The 23,331-nt window shown below is 44.6% G+C and overlaps 1 protein-coding gene across 3 annotated transcripts in view; it reads right to left on the minus strand.

Annotated features, from left to right (window-relative positions):
• snx25 (sorting nexin 25) overlaps nt 1–23,265 on the minus strand; it is a 94,799-nt gene extending 71,534 nt beyond the window's left edge. The window contains exon 1 of one of the 3 annotated variants that reach the window (XM_031895428.1): nt 23,038–23,265. Coding sequence is in view for 2 of the 3 variants with exons in the window: in XM_018095719.2 (XP_017951208.1) it covers nt 134–700 (567 nt within the window). In the remaining variant the exon portion in view is untranslated. Of the gene's footprint in view, nt 1–133; nt 951–23,037 lie in introns of those variants that run through there. The other 2 variants (XM_018095719.2, XM_004911182.4) reach the window with 2 other exon arrangements.
• Nucleotides 23,266–23,331: the final 66 nt, after the last annotated feature.

Below are 23,331 nucleotides of genomic sequence, written 5' to 3' on the forward strand. Positions count from 1 at the left end.
ATGAAACTAACCAGTGCATTACATCCGCCCCACCCCACTTTTCATAAATGAGCCCCAGAACCTTTCCCCCTATGCTTCTTTGTACTCCCCCTCTCTTATGTAGCAGGGCAGCAGCCTGAGCTCCATCACTTACCCCTGTAGTGCGGGCGGCCCGAGTGAAGTCTGGGAGAGCGGTGGGTCGGCCAGTCCGGTGCAAGACACAGAAGGCCCCAAGAATGAGGGCACCCAGGGCACAGGCCAGGTACACGAAGCAGCGCAGCAGCAACACAGTGAAGCACAACTCCCCGGCAGGAGAGGGCTGGCCAATACCCTGAGCCAGATGGAATAGGGACACTGCCAGCAAGCAGATCACCACAGCCAGGATCAGACGGGAAGAGGAAGACGGAGGGTCGGTACATGGGACGGGCTCATCAGCGCACAAGTCCCCTGTAGTGGGCGCTTGGCAGAGGCCGTCAGGGTACCAGCAGCTGTTCTTGCCATCCTCAGTGGGTCGGTGGAGAAGCTCCAGACACCCGTGAGCCGGTGCGCTCAGACTCCGCTTCCTACTGATGGAGCGATTCTCCGCGGGCTCCATCCCACTTACCGCTCCGACAGCGGACACCACAGCCGGGCTGGGCATAGCATTATTCGCAGGCAAGGCAGGGTAACTAGCGCTACCTCCTGTATCAAAGTCTGAGGCATGTTGTACATGGGGATTCATGGCGCTCCGGCACCATCCCCCGCTGCCAGGCTGCTCATCTCCACAGCGTTTAGATCCAGGAGCGGCTGCTTCACACGCTGTCCCCTCCCTAGTCCGTGTGTGTGTGAAGCTTCCCCGCCCAGTCCGTTTGGAAGGAGGAGAAAGGGCAGTTTCCTTATGGAGCCACCGACTGACTCCGGTATCTTTGCAGCTGTGCGGTGCGCACAGATTAACACTAAGCGGCAGCCCAGCGTAAAAGGGTGGGCGGGGATTAGCCGCTGACAGCTGTTTCCCGACAGCCAATAGGGCTCTTTGTCCTGACACGGCCGCCCGCTAATGAGAAGCGGCAGGAAGAGCTCAGTGCAATCGCTACTTAGCGCAAACTTTTAACTTTTCCTTTCTATCTTGGTGGCAGCACAGTATGCTGTACCATAGGCGGCTACCCTATTATCACCCAGGCTAGGATGTGTCTACCCCATGTGAAATTCCAAAATTAAATATAAAACAAATCTGCGTTTTTGAAAAACGGATTTCAATGCAGGATACTGCTGGAGAAGCTCTATTAACTGATGCTTTTAGAAAGAAAACATGTTTCCCATGACTGTATTCCATTAAGCAGGGGCTCATTTTTATAAATTTCTGGCTTGGAGGCATAAAAACTAGGTGTAGTGCCAAAGAGAGCCTCCTGTAGGCTGCCAGTCCACATAGCGGCTACAGAGAAGCCAACTACAGCCCTTATTTGGCACCCCAGGACTATTTTCATGCTGGTGTTGCACCCCAACTCTTTTTTCATTTGAATGTGGCTCACATGTACAAATGGTTGGGGATCCCTGTTCTAAAATTAGCCTGGATACAATAACTAGGTGCCATCCCACCGGCTTTACCTGTTCACACCCCCTGCATTGTTCACACCTCAGGCATTGTGCCACTGTATGTACTGCCTGTGTGTATGACGCACACAGGCAGCATAGGGTAAGCAAAGTATAACACACACAGGTAGCATAGGGCAGGCAGATTATGGCACACACAGGCAGGGTAGGACAGGCAGAATATGGTACACACAGGCAGTACTCTATCTGCCCTACACTGCCTGTGTGTGCCATACTCTGCCTCTCCTATACTGCTTGTGGGAGGTGAAACTGGCAGGGGTTTGTTAGCATTTGTAAAGAGTCATTATATGGTCCCTATATAATTATGTGCTGGGGGTTACTGTGCTACACACAGGGGAAGAAAAATTCTGGCCCTCTGTACCACAGAAGTTGGACAGCACTGATCTATATTATTCAAACCACAGGCCAGTTTTTATGGTAATTGGACCCTAGCAACCAGATAACATAAATAGAGAGACATAGAACAAAAGGTCAAAAGCAACAAATAATAGCCAATTTCTAAATTTATATAGAATCCCACTGAAAATAATACAAATGCAAGTTACACACTAAGGGGCCCATTTACTTACTCACGAACCGGCCGAATGCGTCCGATTGCGTTTTTTTCGTAATGATCGGTATTTGGCGATTTTTTCGGAAAATTATCGCGACTTTTTCGTTGCCATTCCGAATGTTGCGCAAAATCTGGCGATTTTTTTCGTAGCGTTAAAACTTGCGCGAAAAGTCGCGCCTTTTTCGTAGCCATTCCGAAAGTTGCGCAAAATGTTGCGATTTTTTCGTAGCGTTTGGATTCATTCAAGCTTCAGTATGGTGACTTTTCTTGGGCCAGGTTGGAGCTGCAGGGTGCCATTGAGTCCTATGGGAGGCTTCCAAAATCATGCTAAGTCTGAAAGTTTCGCCCGCCGCTTACGAGCGCTCAATACGAAAAAGTCGCGACAAGATACGAGCGAATCGTAATGGCTACGAAAAACTCACGTTTTTTCGCGAAAATCGTATTGGTAACGAAAAAGTCGCGACAATTTCCGAAAAGTCGGAAAGGCGCCGAAAAAGTCGCAAAATGTTCATTTTCCAATCGGAATTTTTCCAATTCGGACTCGAATTCGTGTCTTAGTAAATCAGCCCCTAAGGCTAATGTCCCACGGGGATATCTAGTCGCTGTGATTTTTAAAAAGTGAGTTCCGGCGACAAGTCACTCATCTTTTCCTAACAAGTGATTACTAGAGATTTCAACAATGGAGTGATTCTATTTCCCACAAATCCAGGTGTCATATTCCCCACCCACATTTAAAAATTATATTCAGTGCAATGGGGAAATCGTAGCAACTTCCCGCTCAGTGGGTTTTACTTTCAGCGATTTCCAGTAGTTTTGAATGACAATGCTTTCTTTGTAAAATCACTAGAAAAAGGGTCTCATAGCGATTCGGAGCGATAAGCGATTTGAAGTAGTATCTTTGGTTTAGGTAATGGCAATTTATATTCTTCTCTATGTAGAGACAAAACGAGTGGCTTGTCACTGGAACTCCTGTGGGACATTAGCCTAAATAGTAGTGTGTTGGGGGGATCCTAAATTGGGATGGATCTGGGGAATTTTGTAGATAACAAGTTGTCTAATTCCAGGCAGTCATTCAGTGGCTTCTAAAGCAAATAAAGGGCTGTCTTCTATAAAAAGGGGCATTAACTCAAGGGAATTATCTCCTCTGTTTTTGCTAGTTTAGCAATAACCTGTGCCACAACTCTGGTCATGCCCTTTCCCACACCTTGTGTCTCAACCCTCCTTGTAGATTGTAAGCTCTTTTGGGCAGGGCTCTCTTCACCTCTTGTATCGGTCATTGATTGCTTTATATGTTACTCTGTATGTCCAATGTATGAAACCCACTTATTGTACAGCACTGCGGAATATGTTGGCGCTTTATAAATGTTAATAATAATAATAATATATTCTGCAATTGGCATTACATTGTATATTATGCGATCGTTAATATATTTAAATTTTATTTTACTGAATATATTTCTACTTCTTCCCATTATTTCTACTGAAGTTCAGTAAGTGCTCTTATCCTTTTACCTAATAAATGTATCAGTAGAAGTGAATGGTAGTGTCCCTATAAGAAAATCTTTAATACTCATTTCCCTATGGCTTTCTAATGTTATGATGCCTACATTTGCCAATCGGAAGCCACGTGTGGCCATGAAGGCCATAAAAAAGGGGCCTCAATACAATTTCCACAGCATTCAGATAGAGGCCAGTGTGCTCATGATGGCTGATTAAAGCCCATTCCTGGGCCAAGGTTATTTGAAACTCAGGTACCAAATTGGGACAACATTGGCATTTGCCATTGCTTTTAGTGTTTTAACTTAGTCTGTATAACCAGCATCATGTATTCCTCATGATGCAGTACCTCACTATTCTATATCATCCTGGCTGAACGTATGTTTTTCTCTTTTCCTGCAGCCTTCAATTGAGCATTTTTTGCCAACTAAATGAAATCCTCTCTAGTTCGTGTTGTAGGACCTTACAATAGAATGAGAAATATATGTTTATTTATAATAACACATGTTTTAATTTCTACAGCTACAGGTAGGTATAGTTAATCTGGTGGTGTGAATGGTGTGTGACTGAATGTGAGATATAAAAGGCCAAGGGTGACACAAAAAGGCATGGGGGTCTAAGATTAACTCTGCTTTGCCTTCATACACATGCTTATTGAACCCATACCTGGTATTAATGCTTATAGCCCAATGTTCATGCCAGAAAGGGTTTTTTTTTTTTTTTTAAGCTTCCAATGATGAACTAGAAGTTTATTAATTTGAGCAAAGGGTAAACTTCATAGACTTGAGTAAGCCTCGCTATTTCCCTAAGATATTATTTACCCTGATTTATATTCTTGAGTTAGTACTGCATTTATCCTATCTGATATAAATGTACACCTACTGTCATGTTATATAATGTGTGTAGTATGGAAATACACTCTGCCTCTTACTGTATTTAAGTGTCAATGGTATTAGTACCCCTGCCTCTTATTTTGTATAATGTGTTTGGGGTGCCATTGACTATTGCACCTAACTGTATATTATGTGCTTGGGGTGCCAGTACCCACTGCCTCCTACCTTATCTAACATACTTTGAACAGTGTTGAACCGAAGTCATTCTGGCCCACCAAGGAACCCTACCTGTAGGCCCCCCACTGCTGCCTGCAGTTCAGTAGCACAAATATGCTGCCCTCTACAGTCCCGTAGTACAAATATACTTCCCCCACCTGTAGTCCTGTAAAACATATATGCAGTCCCCCTGCTGTTCCACAGTACTAATGTGCTTTTTCGTTTTACTACAAGGTGCTGCATAGCATATTTTAGGTTAAATTCAGACTTAACAGACACTTTTGATGTGGGAAAATATATTTATTAGAGATATATACTTATATTTTCCCTTTTCTAGCAGACTGATCAACTTGAGCGCTACTTGTGTTTATGCATTGTTAGGCACCACGAACAATGCACCAAAAGTGATACAAATGAACCTGGTCCTTGGTCCAATAGCTGCATGTTGAAAAATATCATCACCAATGACAGCTCTAAAGTTTGGACAGTAGGGCCAAATCAGCTGCGTCCAAAATGACTTATGTCTTATTGGTTCCCGCTTGGCCCCCTGGTGGCCAATTTGCAGTAGTAGGACAGAAGAGTTGGCTAGAAATATTTCAAAGTAGTGCCACCCAGTGGTAATAACCACCACAACGTCAGTAACTGTAGCAGTAATTGCTCGGTAGTTGAACAAGTAGCTATTACATATACTGGAGTAATGAACACTGAAATAACTTTAAAAATTGTAAACAGTGTTCCCTATTTGCAAGTCCGATTGTGCTGGTACATAACAGGGTAAGGCATATTAACATTACAGTGAAGTAATATTAATTAAAAAAAAAATAATATATATATATATATATATATATATATACAGATGAAGCGCAGGGTTTCCCAAAACTTAACTAGTTACAAGATAACACAGGCTATCCTGTTGTGTTATCTTGTGCCATCTCCCTGCTGTGTCAGGGGAAAAAAAGCCTTCTTAGGCTGTTATTCTGTTTTTAGACAGCAGGTGGTGCCTGGAAAGTAACGTGAACGTGCACAGTAGGGGGTCCATTTTGACACCAGACTTCTCCAGCCTTATCTTTTTTCTGGAATGTGGGAAGTGCTAAGAGTGATTAAGATTACCCCCTGGTAAAAGCAAATAGAGCACTAGTCTCTCCTGTGGGTAATTACACACTGGGCTGTTTCTGGGCAAATCCAGTTGGTACAACGTATATCAGGTGCATAATCATATATTTTTAATACTGTAGTTTGGCATTTTTCCCTCCTCTTTTCACATTATGCAATTTTGTTTTCCTCAATCATTTAACTATTAGAGTTCCCAGATCCCTGCAAAGAATGGGCCCAGACAATAAATAAGTTCCCTTTTCTCTGTAATAATAAAACAGTACCTGTACTTGATCCCAACTAAGATATAATTACCCCTTATTGGGGGCAGAACAGCCCTATTGGGTTTATTTCATGGTTAAATGATTCCCTTTTCTCTGTAATAATAAAATAGTACCTGTATTTTATACTGGGTTTTTTTTGTGGTTAGGATGGTTTTGAGAGAGGTCCATTTGTATAACTCAGCCTGCAGCCTTGTGCTTTATATGGGCACAGAACCCCTCAGTGACTTCTAAAATCCTTATCATTTACAGTAGGGGGTACATTATCCCTTATAATACATGAGTGATACTCAAGAGTTCCCTGTATAACTCAGCCTGCAGCCTTGTGCCTTTATATGGGCACAGAACCCCTCAGTGACTTCTAAAATCCTTATCATTTACAGTAGGGGGTACATTATCCCTTATCATACATGAGTGATGCTCAGAGTTCCCTGTATAACTCAGCCTGCAGCCTTGTACCTTTATATGGGCACAGAACCCCTCAGTGACTGCTAATATCCTTATCATTTACAGTAGGGGGTACATTATCCCTTATAATATACAAGGCCTGCAGCTTTGTACCTTTATCACAGAATGCCTCCAATATCCCTTTTAATACATAAGAGATTATTACAGCCAGGGACAAAAGTATATGCCGCGCTAAGTGATGCGATATTTTTTGACCACGCCCCTCTGACCACACCCACATTACAAAACACCCCCATTTTCCATGGTTGGAATGGCAGCATCAGACACACCAAGTGCACTAGTGTTTTAACTCTTTTACTGCCAACGACGTATGGCATACGTCGTGGCAGTAAAAGGGCTTAAATGCCAACGACGTGTCCCATACGTCATAGGCATTTAAGCGCAGCTCTCTGCAGCGGCGGCATGTGCCGCCGCTGCAGAGAGCTTCTATCCATGACAGCCCCCCTGGGCAACGTGCCAGGGGGGCTGTCATGAGGGTCCTGCAAGACGTTCGCTCGCAGGACCCTCCAGTTCCTGCTTCCTCCTTCCCCCCTACCGGCTGGCCCACTGAAGAGGAGGCGATCGGGTCTTCAGGACAGGTAAGAACTTTTTTTTTTTTTTTTTTCATTTACACACTTACATACATTTATACACACTTACATACATTTACACACACTTACAGCACACATTTTAGCAGTTTTTTTTTTCATTTTTCACACTTTTATACACTTATTTACACTCATATACACACTTACACACTATAACAAAACTTTTACACATGTACACACATGTATACACAAACACTTTGGTTTTTGTTTTGTTTTTTTTTTCATTTTGCCACTTTGTTTTTAGTTTCTTTTACCCAAAAACTGTTTATTTTGACAGCGTGACTATTGGATCAGATATTCTGACCACTAATTACACTGTCATGTGACTTATTTTGTTGTTTCACTGATTTGCACAATTTTTGTGGTTTTATCGCATTTTATCCCTGTATAAGTGTTCCTAATCTGTTTTTAGCGTAGCTTTGCCAGGTGTAACTTTGGTGTACAAAAATAACTTTGCCTATTTTGAATTCATCAGAATATGTACTTTCCAAAATATATGGTTTCCTGGGGCTCTTTGTATAGTTAGGGTGGGGGTTACTGCACATAATACGCTGTCAGGGGGCTCTGTGTGCAAAAGCTGAGTTGGCAGGTGAGAAATCCTTATGCTCTATTTTCATTTTGGGGTCAGTACACACCGCAGACTTTGGTATATCTATGCATATTGGGCATCAAACTGTTCAGTAGGCCTCTGGTGTTCCTATTTGGGGTGACTTGCCTTTGTACGCAAGAAATTGTGTGAGATAAATGCGGCAAATTGCAACATTTTTAGGCGATTTTCTGAAATGTCATAAAAACCAATAAATTTAGGAAAGCTTTGCAGATTGGTACTTTGGTGTAGAAAGGACTCTTTACCCTTGTTGGATTTGTCAGAATGTGTACTTTCCAAAAATATATGGTTTTGTGGGGGTCTGTGTATAGTTAGGGGAAGTTTCGGCACATAATACACTGACAGGGGGCTCTGTGTGCAAAAGATGAGCTGGCAGGCGAGAAATCCTTATGCGCTATTTTCATTTCGGGGTCAGTACATACCGCAGACTTTGGTATATCTATGCATATTGGGCATCAAACTGTTCAGTAGGCCTCTGGTGTTCCTATTTGGGGTGATTTGCCTTTATCTGATCTTTATCAAGAAATTGTGAGAGATAAATGCGGCAAATTGCAACATTTTTATGCGATTTTCTAAATGTCATATAAATCTGCAAACTTAGGAAAGCTTTACAGCTTGGTACTTTGGAGCAAAAAGAAATGTTTACCCATTATAGATTCGGGGGGATGTGTACTTTCCAAAAATATATGGCTTTCTGGGGTGAGCGTACTTTTTTTGTAGCATTATCCCACATAAAGGATGTAAATGTGTTGATTTTGCAGGAGCTGAAATGATACATCATATGGGGGTATGTTCCCATTGGGGCCCCTACATGCCACATACTTAGCTAAACCTATACATATTGGGCATCAAACTGTTCAGTGGACCCCTGGCGTTCATATTTAGGGTGTTTTATTTGGTTGCTTTATGACCTGTAGGAGATAAGATACTATAGACTGGAAGTTTTGAAACAATTTTTTAAAAAAATCACAAATTTTGATAAAAACCAATAACTTTAGGAAAGCATTGCGACTTGATAGTTTGGAGTAGACAGACAATTCTGCCTATTCTGTATTCCCCAGAATCTGTTCTTTCCAAAAATGTACAATTTTCTGGGATAAACCTTCTGTTAGTGGAAATTTTGTCCTTGAAATCTAAGGTATGCCGCTTTCTGGAGCAGTGCTTTGGAAATTTGGTAATGTACTGCTGGGAGTTTTTGAGAAATCTCCATAAAACTATATATATTTGGTATTGGCACGTTCAGGAGACATGGGACTTTCCAAATCAGTTGTATATTCGTGCTTAAAATAATTTTTGTTTCTAGTATGTGTGTTTATATTATGGAAAATTAGATTTTTTTTGCATTTTTAGACATTTAGAAGCCTATATCTTGTTACAGAATTGGAATTACACAAAAATTCTACCATATTTTGAAAGCTTAGGTTGTTCTGAAAAAAACGATATATTGTTTTCCTGGGTAAACTAAAAGTCCCCCCGAGGAAAGGCCCCTAAAGTGAACAGTGCAAAATGTTCAAAAACTGTCTGGCAATACAAGTTCCGCTTTGACCAAAACAGCTGGCAGTAAAAGGGTTAATAGCTGGCATCATAAATCATGAGCTGCCCTTGAAAATACAAAAAGGAGGAGGCCAGGACGCGCCTGTGGCCATCAATGGTCCTTCATAGTTCAATTCCCTTGGTGCGTCTGCCTCTATCAATGGGGCTCAATGCTGATACCATTTCTGATACATGCCCTACCTAAGGCATCAGCTTTGAGACCCAAGGAAGCTCAGCTGCCAGGGCGGGACTCGAACTCCAAACCTTACGGGGTAGGAATCGAACTCCAAAGCCAACGGGGCAGGAATCGAACTCCACACCCGGCGATGTAAGGGCGTGTGCTCTACCACTTCGCTATCCTTCCTCCTCCCACTTGTAACATGTTTCTTCGTAATCTTGTCTTCTGCATATTGGCGGTTGGTGTATCCTAACCGACTGACTGAAACACTCAGGGTTAGAGCCTGCTGCTTGCCCCAAGCCCTATATAACTAGGGGGGCTGTTATGGTAGGGGGGAATGAATCTTCCATTTATCAACATTCTCTGGGGGGAATGAATACAAGGGTATAAGTTTTACCCCCGGGGCAAGAGAGGTCCCCAAATTTGCCCCACTGACTTATGATGGGGATTTTGGCAAATAACTAGTTTGTCGTAGACCCATGAATGAGGTGTTAAACTGTGCGGCTAATTCGAGAATGGGGTGCAATGACTTTTCTGAGGGGTGGGCAGTTAATTGCCCCATCAGGGGGCAGTTATCCGCCCATAGACTTAACATTGAGACCAACTTTGACTGAGTCCCACACCATTTCTGGTAGACCCATGAATGAGGTGTCAAACCGTGCGGCTTATTCGGGAATGGGGTGCTATGACTTTTCTGAGGGGTGGGCGGTTAATTGCCCCAGCAGGGGGCAATTATCCGCCCATAGACTTAACATTGAGACCAACTTTGACTGAGTCCCGCACCGTTTCTCGTAGACCCATGAATGAGGTGTCAAACCGTGCAGCTTATTCGGGAATGAGGTGCTATGACTTTTCTGAGGGGTGGGCAGTTAATTGCCCCAGCAGGGGGCAATTAACCACAGTTTGTCGTAGACCCATGAATGAGGTGTCAAACTGTGCGGCTTATTCGGGAATGGGGTGCTATGCCTCTTTTGAGGGGTGGGCGGTTAATTGCCCCAGCAGGGGGCAATTAACCACCGTTTGTCGTAGACCCATGAATGAGGTGTCAAACTGTGCAGCTTATTCGGGAATGGGGTGCTATGCCTCTTTTGAGGGGTGGGTGGTTAATTGCCCCAGCAGGGGGCAATTAACCACCATTTGTCGTAGACCCATGAATGAGGTGTCAAACTGTGCGGCTTATTCGGGAATAGGGTGCTATGACTTTTCTGAGGGGTGGGCAGTTAATTGCCCCAGCAGGGGGCAATTATCCGCCCATAGACTTAACATTGAAACCAACTTTGACTGGGTCCCGCACCGTTTCTCGTAGACCCATGAATGAGGTGTCAAACCGTGCAGCTTATTCGGGAATGGGGTGCTATGACTTTTCTGAGGGGTGGGCGGTTAATTGCCCCAGCTGGGGGCAATTAACCACCGTTTGTCGTAGACCCATGAATGAGGTGTCAAACTGTGCGGCTTATTCGCGAATAGGGTGCTATGACTTTTCTGAGGGGTGGGCGGTTAATTGCCCCAGCAGGGGGCAATTAACCACCGTTTGTCGTAGACCCATGAATGAGGTGTCAAACTGTGTGGCTTATTCGGGAATAGGGTGCTATAACTTTTCTGAGGGGTGGGAGGTTAATTGCCCCAGCAGGGGGCAATTAACCACCGTTTGTCATACACCCATGAATGAGGTGTCAAACCGTGCGGCTGCTTCGGGAAGGGGGTGCTATGACTTTACTGAGGGGTGGGCAGTTAATTGCCCCAGCAGGGGGCAGCAATTAACTTTGACTGAGTCCCGCACCATTTTTCGTAGACCCATGAATGAGGTGTCAAACTGTGTGGGTTATTCGGGAATGGGGTGCTATGACCTTTCTAGGGGGTGGGCGGTTAATTGCCACAGCAGGGGGCAATTAACCACCGTTTGTCGTAGACCCATGAATGAGGTGTAAAACTGTGCGGCTTATTCGGAAATAGGGTGCTATGACTTTTCTGAGGGGTGGGCAGTTAATTGCCCCAGCAGGGGGGCAATTAACCGCCATTTGTCATAGACTTTTCTGAGGGGTGGGCGGTTAATTGCCCCAGCAGGGGGCAATTATCCGCCCATAGACTTAACATTGAGACCAACTTTGACTGAGTCCCGCACCGTTTTTCGTAGACCCATGAATGAGGTGTCAAACCGTGTGGCTTTTTCGGGAATGGGGTGCTATGCCTCTTTTGAGGGGCGGGCGGTTAATTGCCCCAGCAGGGGGCAATTAACCACCGTTTGTCGTAGACCCATGAATGAGGTGTCAAACTGTGCGGCTTATTCGGGAATAGGGTGCTATGACTTTTCTGAGGGGTGGGCAGTTAATTGCCCCAGCAGGAGGCAATTATCCACCCATAGACTTAACATTGAGACCAACTTTGCCTGGGTCGTAGACCTTTGCCGTTTCTCGTAGACCCATGAATGAGGTGTCAAACCGTGCGGCTGCTTCGGGAATGGGGTGCTATGACTTTTCTGAGGGGTGGGCAGTTAATTGCCCCAGCAGGGGGCAATTATCCGCCCATAGACTTAACATTGAGACCAACTTTGACTGAGTCCTGCACCGTTTCTCGTAGACCCATGAATAAGGTGTCAAACCGTGCGGCTGCTTCGGGAATGGGGTGCTATGACTTTTCTAGGAGGTGGGCGGTTAATTGCCCCAACAGGGGGCAATTAACCACCGTTTTTCGTAGACCCATGAATGAGGTGTCAAACCGTGCGGCTTATTCGGAAATGGGGTGATATGACTTTTCTAGGGGGTGGGCGGTTGATTGCCCCAACAGGGGGCAATTAACCTCCGTTTGTCGTAGACCCATGAATGAGGTGTCAAACTGTGCGGCTTATTCGGGAATAGGGTGCTATGACTTTTGTGAGGGGTGGGCAGGTAATTGCCCCAGCAGGGGGCAATTAACCACCGTTTATCGTAGACCCATGAATGAGTTGTCAAACTGTGCGGCTTATTCGGGAATAGGGTGCTATGACTTTTGTGAGGGGTGGGCAGGTAATTGCCCCAGCAGGGGGCAATTAACCACCGTTTATCGTAGACCCATGAATGAGTTGTCAAACTGTGCGGCTTATTCGGGAATAGGGTGCTATGACTTTTCTGAGGGGTGGGCAGTTAATTGCCCCAGCAGGGGGCAATTATCCGCCCATAGACTTAACATTGAGACCAACTTTGACTGAGTCCCGCACCGTTTGTCGTAGACCCATGAATGAGGTTTCAAACCGTGTGGCTTTTTCGGGAATGGGGTGCTATGACTTTTCTGAGGGGTGGGCGGTTAATAGCCCCAGCAGGGGCACGAGTTTTGCCATGGCAAGCACCACTCACATTTTCTTCAGGAAATGTACCTCTCTAGTTATTATTATTATTAACATTTATTTATAAAGCGCCAACATATCCCGCAGCGCTGTACAATAAGTGGGTTTCATACATTGGACATACAGAGTAACAAATAAAACAATCAATAACCGATACAAGAGGTGAAGAGGGTTCTGCCCAAAAGAGCTTACAGTCTACAAGGAGAAAGGGTTGAGACACAAGGTGTGGGAATGGGCATGACCAGATTTGTGAGAGGTGTGGCACATATACCAGCAGGGGGTAACAGCGCTCAAAGGATATCTCCTGTATTATATACCAGCTGGGCACTTACTGTCAAACCGCCCATAGACTTAACATTGATACCAACTTTGACTGAGTCCCGCACCATTTGTCGTAGACCCATGAATGAGGTTTCAAAACCGTGCGACTTTTTCGGGAATGGGGTGCTATGACTTTTCTGAGGGGTGGGCGGTTAATTGCCCCAGCAGGGGCACGAGTTTTGCCACGGCAATAATAATAACTAGATAGGTACATTTCCTGAAGAAAATGTGAGTGGTGCTTGCCGTGGCAAAACTCGTGCCCCTGCTGGGGCAATTAACCGCCCACCCCTCAGAAAAGTCATAGCACCCCATTCCCGAAAAAGTTGCACGGTTTGACACCTCATTCATGGGTCTACGACAAACGGTGGTTAATTGCCCCCTGCTGGGGCAATTAACTGCCACCCCTCACAAAAGTCATAGCACCCTATTCCCGAATAAGCCGCACGGTTTGACACCTCATTCATGGGTCTACGACAAACGGTGGTTAATTGCCCCCTGCTGGGGCAATTAACTGCCACCCCTCACAAAAGTCATAGCACCCTATTCCCGAATAAGCCGCACAGTTTGACACCTCATTCATGGGTATATGACAAACGGTGGTTAATTGCCCCCTGCTGGGGCAATTAACCTTCCAACCCTCAGAAAAGTCATAGCACCCTAGTGCTGGGCGGTATACCGGTATATACCGAACACCGGTTTTTTTAAAAAAGATGATAAAAAATTTTAACTTACCGGCATACCGGTGTGGGCGCCTCCTGGCAATTTTTCTTACTATTTCCGGGTTGTGCGCGCTGACGTTACGTGCGCGCTGACGTCACGCGCACGCTGACGTCACGCGCGCAACCCGGAAATAGTAAGAAAAATTGCCAGGAGGCTCTGTGAGCTGTCGGGGGTGCCTGCGGCTGCCTGGCCCGTAAGGTTTATTTATGTGAAGGGGATGGGGGGGTGTTTGGGGTTGGATGGGGGGTTGGATGGGGGGGTGTTTGGGGTTGGGGGGGGGTGTTTGGGGTGGTCACCTAATCATGCATGGGGAAAAAAAAATACCGTCAAATACCGTGATACCGATATAATAAAAAAAATACCGTGATATAAATTTTTGGTCATACCGCCCAGCACTATAGCACCCCATTCCTGAATAAGCCGCACAGTTTGACACCTCATTCATGGGTCTATGACAAACAGTGTGGGACTCAAAGTTGGTCTCAAAGTCAAAGTTGGTCTCAATGTTAAGTCTATGGGCGGATAATTGCCCCCATCTGGGGCAATTAACCACCCACCCCTCAGAAAAGTCATAGCACCCCATTACCGAATAAGCCGCACAGTTTGACACCTCATTCATGGGTCTACGACAAACAGTGGTTAATTGCCCCCTGCTGGGGCAATTAACCGCCCACCCCTCAGAAAAGGCATAGCACCCCATTCCCGAATAAGCTGCACGGTTTGACACCTCATTCATGGGTCTACGAAAAACGGTGCGGGACTCAGTCAAAGTTGGTCTCAATGTTAAGTCTATGGGCGGATAATTGCCCCCTGCTGGGGCAATTAACCGCCCACCCCCTAGAAAAGTCATAGCACCCCATTCCCGAATAAGCCGCACAGTTTGACACCTCATTCATGGGTCTACGAAAAATGGTGCGGGACTCAGTCAAAGTTAATTGCTGCCCCCTGCTGGGGCAATTAACTGCCCACCCCTCAGAAAAGTCATAGCACCCCATTCCCGAAGCAGCCGCACGGTTTGACACCTCATTCATGGGTCTACGAGAAACGGTGCGGGACCCAGTCAAAGTTGGTTTCAATGTTAAGTCTATGGGTGGATAATTGCCCCCTGCAGGGGCAATTAACTGCCCACCCCTCAGAAAAGTCATAGCACCCTATTCCCGAATAAACCGCACAGTTTGACACCTCATTCATGGGTCTACGACAAACGGTGGTTAATTGCCCCCTGCTGGGGCAATTAACCTCCCACCCCTCAAAAGAGGCATAGCACCCCATTCCCGAATAAGCCGCACAGTTTGACACCTCATTCATGGGTATATGACAAACGGTGGTTAATTGCCCCCTGCTGGGGCAATTAACCTCCCACCCCTCAGAAAAGTCATAGCACCCTATTCCCGAATAAGCCGCACAGTTTGACACCTCATTCATGGGTCTACGACAAACGGTGCTTAATTGCCCCCTGCTGTGGCAATTAACCGCCCACCCCTCAGAAAAGTCATAGCACCCCATTCCCGAATAAGCTGCACGGTTTGACACCTCATTCATGGGTCTACGAGAAACGGTGCGGGACTCAGTCAAAGTTGGTCTCAATGTTAAGTCTATGGGCGGATAATTGCCCCCTGCTGGGGCAATTAACCGCCCACCCCTCAGAAAAGTCATAGCACCCCATTCCCGAATAAGCCGCACGGTTTGACACCTCATTCATGGTTCTACCAGAAATGGTGCGGGACTCAGTCAAGGTTGGTCTCAATGTTAAGTCTATGGGCGGATAATTGCCCCCTGCTGGGGCAATTAACTGCCCACCCCTCAGAAAAGTCATTGCACCCCATTCTCGAATTAGCCGCACAGTTTAACACCTCATTCATGGGTCTACGACAAACTAGTTATTTGCCAAAATCCCCATCATAAGTCAGTGGGGCAAATTTGGGGACCTCTCTTGCCCCGGGGGTAAAACTTATACCCTTGTATTCATTCCCCCCAGAGAATGTTGATAAATGGAAGATTCATTCCCCCCTACTATAACAGCCCCCCTAGTTATATAGGGCTTGGGGCAAGCAGCAGGCTCTAACCCTGAGTGTTTCAGTCAGTCGGTTAGGATACACCAACCGCCAATATGCAGAAGACAAGATTACCAAAAAACATGTTACAAGTGGGAGGAGGAAGGATAGCGAAGTGGTAGAGCGCACGCCCTTACATCGCCGGGTGTGGAGTTCGATTCCTACCCCGTAAGGTTTGGAGTTCGAGTCCCGCCCTGGCAGCTGAGCTTCCTTGGGTCTCAAAGCTGATGCCTTAGGTAGGGCATGTATCAGAAATGGTATCAGCATTGAGCCCCATTGATAGAGGCAGACGCACCAAGGGAATTGAACTATGAAGGACCATTGATGGCCACAGGCGCGTCCTGGCCTCCTCCTTTTTGTATTTTCAAGGGCAGCACATGATTTATGATGCCAGCTATTAACCCTTTTACTGCCAGCTGTTTTGGTCAAAGCGGAACTTGTATTGCCAGACAGTTTTTGAACATTTTGCACTGTTCACTTTAGGGGCCTTTCCTCGGGGGGACTTTTAGTTTACCCAGGAAAACAATATATCGTTTTTTTCAGAACAACCTAAGCTTTCAAAATATGGTAGAATTTTTGTGTAATTCCAATTCTGTAACAAGATATAGGCTTCTAAATGTCTAAAAATGCAAAAAAAAATCTAATTTTCCATAATATAAACATACTTTATGTGGGATAATGCTACAAAAAAAGTACGCTCACCCCAGAAAGCCATATATTTTTGGAAAGTACACATCCCCCCGAATCTATAATGGGTAAACATTTCTTTTTGCTCCAAAGTACCAAGCTGTAAAGCTTTCCTAAGTTTGCAGATTTATATGACATTTAGAAAATCGCATAAAAATGTTGCAATTTGCCGCATTTATCTCTCACAATTTCTTGATAAAGATCAGATAAAGGCAAATCACCCCAAATAGGAACACCAGAGGCCTAATCAACAGTTTGATGCCCAATATGCATAGATATACCAAAGTCTGCGGTGTGTACTGACCCCAAAATGAAAATAGCGCATAAGGATTTCTCGCCTGCAAACTCAGCTTTTGCACACAGAGCCCCCTGTGCAGTAACCCCCCCCCCTAACTATACAAAGAGCCCCAGGAAACCATATATTTTTGGAAAGTACACATTCTGATGAATTCAAAATAGGCAAAGTTATTTTTGTACACCAAAGTTACACCTGGCAAAGCTACGCTAAAAACAGATTAGGAACACTTATACAGGGATAAAATGCGATAAAACCACAAAAATTGTGCAAATCAGTGAAACAACAAAATAAGTCACATGACAGTGTAATTAGTGGTCAGAATATCTGATCCAATAGTCACGCTGTCAAAATAAACAGTTTTTGGGTAAAAGAAACTAAAAACAAAGTGGCAAAATGAAAAAAAAAACAAAACAAAAACCAAAGTGTTTGTGTATACATGTGTGTACATGTGTAAAAGTTTTGTTATAGTGTGTAAGTGTGTATATGAGTGTAAATAAGTGTATAAAAGTGTGAAAAATGAAAAAAAAAAAAACTGCCAAAATGTGTGCTGTAAGTGTGTGTAAATGTATGTAAGTGTGTATAAATGTATGTAAGTGTGTGTGTAAGTGTGTAAATGAAAAAAAAAAAAAAAGTTCTTACCTGTCCTAAAGACCCGATCGCCTCCTCTTCAGTGGGCCAGCCGGCAGGGGGGAAGGAGGAAGCAGGAAGCAGCAGACGCGAAGCGAGCGAACGTCTTGCAGGACCCTCATGACAGCCCTCCTGGCACGTTGCCCAGGGGGGCTGTCATGGATAGAAGCTCTCTGCAGCGGCGGCACATGCCGCCGCTGCAGAGAGCTGCGCTTAAATGCCAACGACGTATGGGACACGTCGTTGGCATTTAAGCCCTTTAACTGCCACGACGTATGCCATACGTCGTTGGCAGTAAAAGAGTTAAAACACTAGTGCACTTGGTGTGTCTGATGCTGCCATTCCAACCATGGAAAATAGGGGTGTTTTGTAATGTGGGTGTGGTCAGAGGGGCGTGGTCAAAAAATATCTCATCACTTAGCGCGGCATATACTTTTGTCCCTCTTTTTAATTTTTAAATGTTGGGAGGTATGGTGTGGTGCAGTGTTGGGTGTCAGTGTTGCCTACAGGGCGTAAGAAACTCACTGGGTTCAGTACAGATAGGTTGTCCCAAGTTGTGGAAAGATATATTTCTTAACTATTGATAATGTCTGCTTTATTTATCATTTATACTTGTCCAAAGCTGCTGTCACTGCCTGTGGCCTTAACCTTAATAACTATAAATGAAAAACATGGCTGTAATAATCTCTTATGTATTAAAAGGGATATTGGAGGCATTCTGTGATAAAGGTACAAAGCTGCAGGCCTCGTATATTATAAGGGATAATGTACCCCCCTACTGTAAATGATAAGGATATTAGCAGTCACTGAGGGGCTCTGTGACCATATAAAGGCACAAGGCTGCAGGCAGAGTTATACAGGAACTCTGAGTATCACTCATGTATGATAAGGGATAATGTACCCCCTACTGTAAATGATAAGGATTTTAGAAGTCACTGAGGGGTTTTGTGCCCATATAAAGCACAAGGCTGCAGGCTGAGTTATACAAATGGCCCTCTCTCAAAACCATCCTAACCACAAAAAAAACCCAGTATAAAATACAGGTACTATTTTATTATTACAGAGAAAACTGGAATCATTTAACCATGAAATAAACCCAATAGGGCTGTTCTGCCCCCAATAATGGGTAATTATATCTTAGTTGGGATCAAGTACAGGTACTGTTTTATTATTACAGAGAAAACTGGAATCATTTAACCATGAAATAAACCCAATAGGGCTGTTCTGCCCCCAATAAGGGGTAATTATACCTTAGTTGGGATCAATTACAGGTACTGTTTTATTATTACAGAGAAAAGGGAATCATTTAACCATGAAATAAACCCAATAGGGCTGTTCTGCCCCAATAAGGGGTAATTATTTCTTAGTTGGGATCAATTACAGGTACTGTTTTATTATTACAGAGAAAAGGGAATCATTTAACCATGAAATAAACCCAATAGGGCTGTTCTGCCCCCAATAAGGGGTAATTATATCTTAGTTGGGATCAAGTACAGGTACTGTTTTATTATTACAGAGAAAAGGGAAACCATTTTTTAAAATGTGATTACAATGGAGTCTATGGGAGATGGCCTTTCCATAATTCGGAACTTTTGGGATAATGGGTTTCTGGATAAGGGTTCCGATACCTGTATTACAAATTGACTCATCTGTTCATAAAACCATTGCCCTTTGTGCAGTAGCGTAACTACCATGTAGAAAAGCTTAAAAGTGGGGTTTGCCTTATGGTAGTCCCCTCACCATTGCCTTAAAATTCACTAGGCAAACAAACAGCATAGTTAGCTAAGCATATACACATGATTTTATTATTGTCTTTGTGTTATCAGTCAGTTGTATATATTTAAGGATGTGTATAAAATCTGGACCAAGGTGGTGGTGATTGTGTGTGATTATTTGGGCCCCAAACACTCAGACTGTAAGCTCTATGGGGCAGGGACCTCCTTCCTACTGTGTCTCATACCACATGGCACATATATATATATATATACATATATGTATTTATTGTATTTATTTATTATATCACTTGTCCTCCCTGTGTGTAATTTTGTATTCTGTAAGACTGTACAGCGCTGCGTACCCTTGTGGCGCTTTATAAATAAAGTTATACATACATACATACATACAAACATTTTGGTGATCCATGCAGGTAGGATTGACAAGGCTTACACAAAAGCTTTGTATTTTATATTCAATATCAGAGGATAGGTGCAAAGTTGATAAGTGGCCACATGCCAAAGCACTTTGCTCCGGTCATTTATAGGCATACCTGGTGTGGAGCTAACAAGCAAAGAGCAATTAACAAAATAATAATGAAACAAGGGGAAAGTCCTTCGGCTATTCCAGGCATGAGACAGTTAAGACTACACACAGAGATGTGGTTACTTTGTACTGTAGGTCTTGTTTAGGACAATGGTAGAGATTTCAGATGACAGGCTATGTAAGATAATACATTTGCAGATTAAGAAAACTCCAGTGACAGTGGCAAGGTGGAAAACTATAGGTATAAATAAGGGTGTCAGTGTACTCACATTAGACATCCTGGAGATCTTGAAGAGAAGCCATGTATTTTTTGCACAAAAAACACTGTGACCCTCTAATGCCATAGGAAAAAGCTTAAAAATGAATGATTAGTTTTGGTCAATAGCCTGAAATTTGTCCCTAAATTGTGAAATATATGACCATAGTCTTCACATAAAAACACTGGACTGGAGCTCAAATGTGATCTTATCAGTATCAGTGGACAACATCTGTAAAAATAGGGGAAACCCCTGGCAGCACCAGTCTTCACTGATGCTCTTTTGCAGCCTCTGAACTTTCTGCTGCAGAAGTCATGATCGCTGTTGGTCAATATATTCAACTTTCTTCTCGTAAATTAGCCAATGTTTTATCTCTGAATTGTAAAAAATAGTGTCCTAGTTGTCAAATAAAACACTGGACCAGAACTCAAAATAACTGTAATTATATGTTTATGGACAACTGTGCGCACCAGCAGGTGTGATCTAACTCCTCAATGAAACAGGGGAATCCCCTGCACACTTCAGAGTTAAAACCAGATTAAATCAATTTCAATCAGTCTTCTTCTAAATTAGCTCTTGTTCTGCTCCCGAAATGCGTAAAATCTGGCCCTTACTTGCACAAAAAAATGGAACACTATAATGACCCCATAAACTATATATTTCACCAATTATATTCTCCTTAATCAGCCCTTTTTGTCCCTAAATGTGAAAAACCTGGTCCTAGTTTTTACGTAAAACTCTTAAACCCTCTGACACCAAAATAAAATAAACCTTAAATACTCAAGATTAAAGGTCAGTTTTGCCTATTATCTCTAAATTAGCCCTTTTTGTGGCAAAATTGTGAACAATCAAGCAGTTTTTACACAAAGCACTCGGACCTTTTCATGACACTGCTAGAAAAATATAGCCTTACGGCAGGAGCACACGGTGCGTATATCTGCTTCTCTCAGCCCTGCGTTTTTCAGTCAGGCTGAGAGAGGCAAATCCGCTTGACTACACTTCACCTAGGGTTGCCACCCCTACTGGCCATTAACTACGGACAGGGAGGCAGGGTGTCACGTCGGGGGCGAGGCTATGACGCAGCAATCCCCCAATCGCTGCATCAGTTTTAAGAGAATCCTGCACAGTGTTCCAAATTGGGAAAACTGGGCAGGTAGTTTTGACCCGGACCATGTGCCTGCACTTAAAACTACAGTAATAGACGTACAGGTACAGAGCAGAAAGGATCAGAGGTCAATCTGAAATACGTCTGCTTTCGTGTATTTCAGGCCAACCTCCAATCCACTCTGTATACCCACACTCAGACAATCACTTTGGGGCATGGTCAGATAAAGCCTATATCTGCTTCTCCCAGCACTGCGCTTTTCTGCCTGTGCACGCACACAGGTGCGGATCGGCCTGGAAAACATTTGCTTTCACGTTTTCCAGGCCAACCTCCGATCCGTTCTGTGCGTGCACACTCGGGATGTTGCCATTGCTTCTAGTGCATGCACACAGAGCGCCTTATCGAAGAAGACCCAATTCTCTCAGCCCTGTGCTTTTCTGCCTGTGTGCACACACAGAGTGGTGCGGATCGGCCTGGAAAACATTTGCTTTTACGTTTTCCAGGCCAACCTCCGATCCGTTCTGTGCGTGCACACTTGGGCTGTTGCCATTGCTTCTAGTGCATGCACACAGAGCGGCGTATCGAAGCAGACTTGCCAGGCAGAAAAGAGCAGGGCTGAGAGAAGCAGATACATGCTTCGTCTGACCATACCCTTAGGGGCTGATTTACTAATCCACGAATTCGAATCAAAATGGGAAAAATTCGGATTGGAAACGAACATTTTGCGACTTTTTCGTATTTTTGCGATTTTTTCATCGCTGTTACATTATCATAAATTGTCATGACTTTTTCGTAGCTGTTGCGACTTGCGCGAAAAGTCACGACTTTTTCGTAGCCGTTACGATTTGCTCGTACATTGTCGCGACTTTTTCGTATTGAGCACTCGTAACCGGCGGGCAAAACTTTCAGACTTTGCATGATTTTGGAAGCCTCCCATAGGACTCAATGGCACTCTGCTACTCCAACCTGGCCCAAGAAAAGTCTCCCATAGGGTTCAATGGCACTCTGCAGCTCCAACCTGGCCCAAGGAAAGTCTCCCATAGGGCTCAATGGCACTCTGCAGCTCCAACCTGGCCCAAGGAAAGTCTCCCATAGGGCTCAATGGCACTCTGCAGCTCCAACCTGGCCCAAGGAAAGTCTCCCATAGGGCTCAAAGGCACTCTGCAGCTCCAACCTGGCCCAAGGAAAGTCTCCCATAGGGCTCAATGGCACTCTGCAGCTCCAACCTGGCCCAAGGAAAGTCTCCCATAGGGCTCAATGGCACTCTGCAGCTCCAACCTGGCCCAAGGAAAGTCTCCCATAGGGCTCAATGGCACTCTGCAGCTCCAACCCGGCCCAAGGAAAGTCTCCCATAGAACTCAATGGCACTCTGCAGCTCCAACCCGGCCCAAGGAAAGCCTCCCATAGGACTCAATGGCACTCTGCTGCTCCAACCCGGCCCAAGAAAAGTCTCCCATAGGGTTCAATGGCACTCTGCAGCTCCAACCTGGCCCAAGGAAAGTCTCCCATAGGGCTCAATGGCACTCTGCAGCTCCAACCCGGCCCAAGGAAAGTCTCCCATAGGGCTCAATGGCACTCTGCAGCTCCAACCTGGCCCAAGAAAAGTCGCAATACTGAAGCTTGAATGAATCCGAAACTTTCGCACTCGGCGCGACGGCTACGAAAAAGTTGCGACAATTCGCTTAAGTCGTAACGCTACGAAAAAGTCGCAATAATATAGTAAAAATTCGTAACGGCTACGGAAAAGTCGCGACAATTTACGGAAAAAACGCAAAATACGAAAAAAACGCATTTGGGCGCTTTTCGGACGTTCGTGGATTAGTAAATGTGCCCCTTAGTGTTTAATGCAGGCACATAGTGCAGTGTAGGCAAGTGGATCCACTTCTCTCAGCCTGAATAAAAACCTTAGGGCTTAGAGAAATGAATATACACGCCATGTGCCCTTGCCCTTAAAACTCTTGCAGTCCCCTAAGTACCTTTTCGTCTCCAAAACTGTTGGAAAACTGTGCTCCTTGTTTGCATACAGTACTGCCACAGTTCAGTGAAATGTTTTTTTTGTTTCCTGGCAACAGTATGAGTTCAAGTCAAGTCTTGTATCAGCTATTGCGAATTGCGGCTATGGTGGCAGAAGATTTGGCTGACCAAAAACAAAAGAGCTGCAAGCAGGTAATCAAAAATCGTGAGAGGACGCAGCCAGCTTGTTGCGCCAAGCGCAGCCTACTATGCGCCTCGGAACCCTCCTTCTCTTCTGCCACTGACGTACCCCAGGG

The sequence above is a fragment of the Xenopus tropicalis genome, chromosome 1 (genome assembly GCF_000004195.4).
Source record: "Xenopus tropicalis strain Nigerian chromosome 1, UCB_Xtro_10.0, whole genome shotgun sequence".
Lineage (NCBI taxonomy): Eukaryota > Metazoa > Chordata > Amphibia > Anura > Pipidae > Xenopus > Xenopus tropicalis.